The sequence below is a fragment of the Marmota marmota genome, unplaced genomic scaffold (genome assembly GCF_001458135.2).
Source record: "Marmota marmota marmota unplaced genomic scaffold, marMar, whole genome shotgun sequence".
Classification (NCBI taxonomy): Eukaryota; Metazoa; Chordata; class Mammalia; order Rodentia; family Sciuridae; genus Marmota; species Marmota marmota.
The window spans coordinates 17375754-17384220 of record NW_025999977.1 but is presented as its reverse complement, the minus strand read 5'-3'; the positions used below and the strand labels follow the sequence as shown (position 1 = coordinate 17384220).

Genomic DNA, 8467 nt, shown 5'->3' with positions numbered 1-8467 from the left:
CCCCCCCCCGAAAAAATACTTAAGTAAATTTACAAATTTATATTGTTTCTCAATAACATTTATCTTAGCAACAAAGAGCTCAAGGTTTAGAAAAGATTTTTAAGTAAATTTATCAGTAATGCCAGTAGTCCATGTCTGTATCAGTCATTAACAGTCACAAGACTACAAATATTTACCCTTAAAATGACTTCCTATAGTTTTTTTGTTTCACCTACCACCATCCAAATCAAAACTTCAGCTACCCAGCTACCCTTTCAACAATTACAACTGAGTATCTACATAAGTAGGAGACACTTGTGCAAACAAAAATACTTGGAAAAGAAATGAATAAAAGAAGCACTTAGAGTATTCTGAGAAGGAGCTTCTAAATTTGCCTAGGAACTGAGCCAAAACTTTATGGAGGGAGTGGCCAGATACACCACGTAAACAGAAGGGAGAAGGGCATTCCATACACATTAGGCAATACATTTACAGAGTTTTAAATAATTCAGTACATCTTGAGGAGACAAGTGGGAAGAAATGAGGTTTGTAGTTAAATCATGCTAAGGAACTTTAATTATATCCTGTAGACTTAACAGCCCTGAAAAATTCAAAGCCAGAAAGTCATTTGTGGCCCAAGTAAAGAACAGACTGGAGGGAAACAAAAGTTACATACTAGCCACCTCCTACTCAAATGCCTTAGTAGCTCCTTATTTCCTGTTTTTCCCAAATATTAGTGGCTTATTTCCATTTTCCCTGATTTAAACTCTTTTTTAAAAAAAAAAAAAAACAAACAAACAAACATAGGACCTCATAAACATTGGGCAAGCACCCTACCCCTGAGTTATATCCCTAGCCCTTAACTTCGCTCTTTGACTTTTCAAATCTGCCTCTAACTTCTCTAGTCAACTTTCTGAATCATCTCCTATATATGGGTGACCCTCTGCTAAAGTCAAACTCCTGGCCTGTTCTACTCTTGCCTCTAAGCCCTTATTCATAAATCATGATTCATTATGCTTTTTGGCAAGAATTTTATCTTTCTAGCCACCTAAGAGTCAGTATTCTTACTGTATATTTAATATATATATATATTAAAGGTATATATATATATACCTTCGCCCTCAAGTATTCTCTACTTATTTGGCATGTTGATTTGTATTCCAGAGGTATATTTCTTGGAAATAAGAATCAAAAATTTCACTGTAAATTTGAAAATAATTAGAAGTAATGTGACAGTACTTAATGAGTCACACCAATATATGCATCCTCATTGTTGTATTATTGTAAATTTAAACTTCCAAGAACACAAGAATTTTTAATTTATAGTTCATCTATTGCAAATATTATACAGCTATTAAAATGTACAAGACTTATGGGAAAATACAAATAAATGAGAAATCATAATTCAAAATCCCATGTGTCCTTTGATTACAAATTCTTTATACAAATGGATAAAGACAAGAAGCAAACAGAACAAAGATGACACAAATATCTGAATGATTTAGGCTGTGTGCCAGTCATTAGGCATACATGTAAGGAAACTTGTGGCTTGCAACTCAGCATTCTTGCTAATGTTAACATGTCAGTAGACAACCTTTGGCACTAGGTAAGAATTTCATAAAGAAAAACTAACATACCTGTGTGTATATATATATGGAGAAATACTAGTCAAAAATAAATAAATAAAGGAGTGAAAGGAAGATCAATAAAAGAGAGGAGAGAGAGCAGGGAGGAAGGAGAGAAGGAAAAGAGGGGAATAAGGATTGAAATCAAAATTCCTTATGTGTATTATTTTGTCAATGAACCCAAATACTATGTAAATTATAATGCTCTCAAGAAGTTTTAAAAGAAAAGCTTACTTTGGTTTAAATCACCTTTGTGACTGAAATTATGGAATATTTCAAGTCTGGATTTTCTCTAAGGCTTTCAATTTATAAATAAAGATTACTTTTTCAGCCACTGAAATGGAACAACCAATAAAGTTTGTTTTGACTTGATAATATATAATTTCAATTTCAAGTGGAATGATACAAAGCCAGCTTTTTGTTTTTTTCCTCAGAGTAACTAATTTTATTACTCCAGCTTACATCAGCTCATTCTGGTACAGTAATTTTCTTAGGTTTTCACAGCCTTTTAGAAATATCCATCTCCCAAGCTCACTAAAATTTCACAGGAAAACATTAGTCATTCTGAGGAAGATAAGAAGTGGATAAAAGAAAACTTTAGACCTGGTAGAGAAGATAAAAACTAAGAGAAAATGCAGCAACAATAAACCCTGATGTGACAGGTCTGTGTGTGTGTGTGTGTGTGTGTGTGTGTATGTGTGTCTGTCTGTCTTGCTCACTGTCTCAACAAACCTTTTTTATGAAGCTACTCCTGAATACCCACTTTATGAGCTGTCTCTAAACAGGGAGCATGGTAGTGTAGGGAGCTTACTTTAAAAAAAAAATCTTTCTGAAATACCATCATTTCTTAATTTCATAGCTCCTCGGGTTGCTTCTTGTAGTCTACTAGCTGTTTATTCCTTTCAATAGCTATGGCTTTTTGTTGTTGTTCTTTTTCTTCTTCTTCTTTTTAGATAAGCATGACAGTATATTTAGACATACATGGAGTATAACTTGACCTGTGTAAAAACCAATATGGAAAAATAAAATTGCCTAGAACACAGGTGGTCTAACTGTCCCATATAAGAGAAACTGTATGGATAGATCAGTTCTTTTTTTCTTAATTTATTTATTTTTATGTGGTACTGAGAATCGAACTCAGTGCCTCATCACGTGCTAGGTAAGTTCTCTATCACTGAGCTACAATGGAAGCCTTGGGCAGACCAGTTCTAATATTAACTTCTCACTAGGGCAATGTAAAATTCATTTAGAAATATAAAACAGATGCCTACCTTGAAGCACCTACTGCCGTAAATAGAAAGGTAAAGGCAATTCTTAACTCACAGGTGCAAATTACTCATTTACTTGCACTTGATACCTCATGGTATATATACCGTGTTAGCAGTAGTTCAAAGTATATACCCAAAACCATTTCACTGGAATCACATGGGAAATGGATTACAAATGAACATTCTCAGGCTTCAGACCTAGGTGTGGCCTATCAATAATATGTGTCTATCAAATCCTTCAGTGATCTGATCAAAGTCTGAAAAATACTTCCGTATAGGCAAACACCCTGAATTATCTATATTTTTCCTTACTAAAACTATTAAAAATCTTGTTTTTCTCAAGGGGAAAACCAGACTTTTTATTTATAATTGCTGCTTCTATTTGCCTTTCATTCTAGATAGGCCTTAATCATTGCTGAACTTTAATTTTAAATGAATTTATCTAATACATGTAAATTGATGGAAATATTTTAGAAAGCTGTTCTACTTTAGAATAAAGGTAGACTCTCTTACTTAGCTCACTTTAAACTTTATCTTTAAAAAATGAGTACGTTTTGCAAAGTGTGGGGGCAAATGCCTATAATCCCAGAGGCTTAGGAGGCTGAGGCTGGAGTATCAAAGCCAGTCTCAGCAATATACCGAGACCCAGTTACTATATAAAAAATTTCAAAAGGAGTCTGGAAATGTGGCTCAGTGGTTAAGCACACCGGATTCAATCCCTAGTACAAAAAACCCACATTTTAAAAAAATGCTTCTTAGAGTAAATATAGTTAAAATATTCCATGTCAACATTAAGTCACTAATATTTGGTTATTTGATTCAGAATTTTTTTTTTTTTTTTTACCTTTCTCAAAACAGCCTGGAAGAGTTGTGACTCTCGTTGAAGATCCTGGGGTATGATATAATTATTTCTTTTTATATAGACTTTAATTGTAAAAATGTTGAGATGTTTCTTAGTTCTAATAATTAAATTTTATGAATAGTTTTCAGACTATTGAAACTATACTAAGTCTAGAACTCTTCTGTATTTGTCGTGAGTTATTTGGCTTTGTTTTTCATGTTTGTAGAAAATTAGGCCAGTAGGAAAAGTTAGAATGCAAAGTAACAACAAAACACAACCAAATGACATGTATTTTCATTCTAGCAAGTTTTTTTTTAAGAGTTTGAGAATTTTGTGGTCCCCTTTGACATTAATAGATAGCGGTAGTGTGGCTAAGAATCAAATATAACTGTGAAGTCTCTCTTCCATTTGCTAGAAGTCTAATATTTTCAGCAGAGAACTAAGTAAAGAATTCTCACTTTCTGTGTTGCCTAATTTTATCAGTAAGACTGTTTTTAACAGGTTTGAAGTATCAGAACTCTTAAATTATAGTTCTCAGTTTCTTAAATATTTTTAATCATTTTGTTTGCATACAGATCTAAAATTTTATATTGTGGAATTAAAGATTAAATTTTGCAAAGGACTTTGATATACAAAAATAAAACAGCTACCAATAACAGATCAATAATGGTATAGACTAGGAAATGCTTTCCTAACTTACACTAGGGAAAATCATCTATAAAAACAGCTTTAAGCTGGTAACTATAACTTCTAATCAACAGTATTAAAAAAAACAAATGTTTTTATAGAATTTCTTAATGACCCAATGAAAACATGAAATTTTCATTTCAGTCCCATTAGTTGATAAAAAAAAATCTGATTTAAAGTTTTTAGTGATAAATATGTTGTGCCTATGATACAAAGAAATTATTTATTCAGATTTTTAAATACTGATTTCCTTTATTGTTTAGTATAACCTCTTCAATGAACTCTAAGTAAGACAAAACAACTGCATTTTCTTCTACCTATACAAGATATTTTCTTAGACATAACACATTTTTACCTATTTTGATTAGGCTTGTAAATGCTAACTAGTGTGTTCTTTTATTTTCCAACAGGGTTGTGTTTGGGGTGTTGCTTACAAACTGCCAGTAGGAAAAGAAGAAGAAGTAAAAGCATACCTTGACTTCAGAGAGAAAGGAGGCTACAGAAACATAACAGTCATTTTTTATCCAAAAGATCCCACAACAAAACCATTCAGTGTGCTGTTATATATTGGAACGTGTGATAATCCTAATTATCTTGGTCCTGCCCCTCTGGAAGACATTGCTGAACAAATTTTTAATGCAGCTGGTCCAAGTGGAAGAAATACGGAGTATCTTTTTGAGCTTGCCAATTCTATTAGAAGCCTTGTACCAGAAGATGCAGATGAGCATCTTTTCTCCTTGGAAAAATTAGTAAAGGAACGTTTAGAAGAAAAACGGAACCTCAGTTGCATATAAAGACCTAATCATTAACTTATTTAAATAATAGATCATTTAGTCTTCAAAGAGTAACTTCAGCACACAATGACAATATTTTGGAAATTTGTTTAGTTGAAGATCTTATTGTTTTTAATGTTATAGCCAGGATATCATCTAAATGTATAATTTAAGTGCAAGTGTCCTGAAACACATATATTCAGAAGACTGACATACAGAGAAAGAAAAAATTCAAGTTTTAATAATATAATGATTTCCTAATTATATGATATCGAACACTTGCTCATCACAAGTGAATTCTTTAGAAACATACAAAGTACTCCCTTCGGCAGCACATATACTAAAATTGGAACAATACAGAGAAGATTTGCATGGCCCCTGCACAAGAATAATGGGCAAATTTGTGAAGCATTCCATATTTTTAAAGAAGCAAAATATAGAAATATAGAAAGACTTGGTTCAGTTCTTGTTTGTATCAGAGTAAAATAATCTTGTTTCATTTCACAATACTATTTTGAGGTTATAGAGAATTAAGCCAGAAGTCCAATAAATATTATAAATATTACTATACCTTCAATATGTTCCTATAAAATAATTCTATAACAATGGTTAGAATATGTAAGCTTAAAATGATGTGCAATTTTAAATGTATGTTAATACAGACGACATTTTATTTTGGCCTTGAATGTGAATTTCCTTGTTATTCAAGTATAAAATGAGACTTTCAAATTCAGGCCAAAAGAAATTGGCATTTTTTTATTATAAAAATATCCTTGGAATTTTAGTCTGCTGTATCTCTCCTTTCTTGAATAAATGCATTACACTACATAGAAAATAATTCATTTAGCTAAACAGTACAAAATAATAGTACAAATCACATCCACTAATAATAATGTCATTTATTTTGTACTTATTCTGAAATGGAAAAAAAGGGATAGACTGATAATTATAGATTAACAGAAACATATACACACATATATATAATGAAATTTGCGTGTTTGAAATAGCCTTTGGAATTATAATTGTTTAAAAAATTAAATGGTATTACCTGATTATGTGCTACACAACTTTATATTCTTTCCTGAATCTTGTCACCTAAATAGGAGTATCAACTGTGTTTGTGCTATTACTCACATAGGAAAAAAAATACTTAAATTATGAACTCATGTAAAATTATCCCTAATTTAGGAGCTAAATTGTAAGATTGTAAGAGATTTCTTTCTCAATACAATACAGCCTATAGAATCTTTCAACATGAAATGAATTTCAGTATCGTGTTAAATCTAATAGAAAACTTTATAAAACTCTTCAAATCTACACATGACTAATAATTAGTACAGAAGTTTTTCACACAAATTACTGTTGTCCTATATAATACAAACAATTGTCCTTCCCCATTTTTCTATTTATTAGTCTCTTAGTAACCATTTTAAATATTTTCTAATAATTTAAATTTTTAATTTTCCTAAAGTCATTTCACATGTCTAGTACTACAGAAAATAAACGAGCATTTATTAATATCTAGGATACATAGACTGCACTAGGCACTTATGGAGGCAATATGTCCCATTTTTTTGTATAACTCCTCTGAGCTAGCTTTTACAGTAACCTGCACTCAGTTACACAGCTAGTAAATGGCTGAAATCCAGATCTCTCTTTTAAAAACCACATGAACTTAAAAACCATATTTTCACCATCCTGCATCTTTTCTCCAAGAGGTAAAAAACTTTCACATTTTTGTATAATGAAACAGTATATAACTTATTATTACACAAAAAAGTTAATTTCTATTCCCACACATATAATAAGCCTATCCAAGATTCACAGGCCACAGCTCAGAGTCATATAGGTCAATACAGAGGAACAGCTTTTCATTTTACAAACAAATCAAGGCCCAAAGGAGTTTGGGACTTACCAAAGTGATTCTTCTACCATTTAACATGTACAAATAAGTTACAAAAAACAGGTTATTTGGGGGAATATCCAATTGCATGTTTTTCTAGGCTTTCAGCTAGAAGTTAGACTAGAAAGTATATGAACATATTCATGGTATAACATCAACATTTATAGTAAGGCTGTGTTCCAAAGAGCCAGGAGTTTTCATTAGGATGGGCAGAAACCTGAATAAAATGAAGAAGTTAAACAGTACTATATTAGAGAGAAGCTGGGGTCTGGAGTCTTCAAGTTAGAAAGAACTATTAACTCTGGTACAAAATTATCTAGAATGAAAGTCTTCCTAGCAAAGCTGCAAGTCTCTCTTAATGGCCCTCAAATCTTAATTTCAAAACATTTTTTTTTCATTCTGCCATAACTACATACATTAAACTAGGATTCTCTTCTTCAGAGTACAAATGTTAGGTAGGTGTTACATTTTAGAAATCAAAAAAGTATGAGTACATTTAGAAAAGAAACCTTTTTCTTAATATGACATAATTTATTTTAAATATGTAAGTCAGCATAATTTTCATGGTTACAAATCCTATAAGCCTTAAGTTGAAAGTCAGAAGGAAGTTAAAAACATATCACTGCTATTACTACTTAACATCATTCTCGATATTCCATCCAAAACATTTAGAAACAGATATTAGAAGTATAACAAATATTGCCATTATTTCCTGGAAGTGATTATTTACCTAGAAAAAAATACTTATAAATAAAAATTCACTAAGATACTTAGGAAAAATACTCAATGGGTTTTGTATAAAAATGATGTTAACTATTATGATGCTAATATTCATGAGAATAAAATATGAAAACAGAAATATTGAGAGGGAAATTGTAAGAATGTACTGATCTCTGGTAGATTTTTTAAAATACCAGCAAAACAAAAGTATTAAAGTACTGTGATACTGGTGTATAAATACAAGTCAGAATAGTGCACTCATCTATATGTTTCTATGTATGTTCCTATCCTGAATACTAAAGGTGACATTCACTCACCTGGAACAGCTGAAAGGATTGGAAGATTCTGCCCAGAATAAATTCAGACATCACTTGGAAAAGCAGTTCCCAGAATCATGAGACACTGATCCTAAGGAAGAGCTGGTTCAAATAAATTGGATGGGGGCTGGGGATGTGGCTCATGTGGTAGCGCGCTTGCCTGGCATGCATGCGGCCCGGGTTCGATCCTCAGCACCACAAAAAAGATGTTGTGTCTGCCGAAAACTAAAAAATAAACATTAAAAATTTCTCTCTCTCTCTCTTTAAAAAAAATAATAAATAAATAAATTGGATGTTTTTAACTAGAAACATGTTTTAACTTTTTTTTTTTTTTTTTTTTTTTTTTTTTTTTTT

At 31.5% G+C, this 8467-nt stretch overlaps 2 protein-coding genes and 1 non-coding gene across 7 annotated transcripts in view; 2 read left to right on the top strand and 1 right to left on the bottom strand.

Moving 5' to 3' along the window:
* Chac2 (ChaC glutathione specific gamma-glutamylcyclotransferase 2) overlaps positions 1 to 5957 on the top strand; it is an 11614-nt gene extending 5657 nt beyond the window's left edge. Inside the window, exons 2-3 of the mRNA XM_015479674.2 lie at positions 3731 to 3766; positions 4811 to 5957. Of these exons, the coding sequence (XP_015335160.1) occupies positions 3731 to 3766; positions 4811 to 5194 (420 nt within the window). The 3' untranslated portion in view covers positions 5195 to 5957. The remainder of the gene's footprint in view (positions 1 to 3730; positions 3767 to 4810) is intronic.
* Positions 1 to 8467, bottom strand: part of Asb3 (ankyrin repeat and SOCS box containing 3) — a 148649-nt gene that overhangs the window by 77991 nt on the left and 62191 nt on the right. Inside the window, exon 2 of one of the 5 annotated variants that reach the window (XM_048804354.1) lies at positions 8114 to 8338. The exons of the other annotated variants lie outside the window; for them this stretch is intronic. The gene's annotated coding sequence lies outside the window, so the exon portion shown is untranslated. The remainder of the gene's footprint in view (positions 1 to 8113; positions 8339 to 8467) is intronic. 5 annotated transcript variants of the gene reach the window in all.
* On the top strand, positions 5490 to 5596 carry LOC125617340. The gene has a single exon (XR_007348319.1). It is a non-coding gene; the product is annotated as a U6 spliceosomal RNA (small nuclear RNA).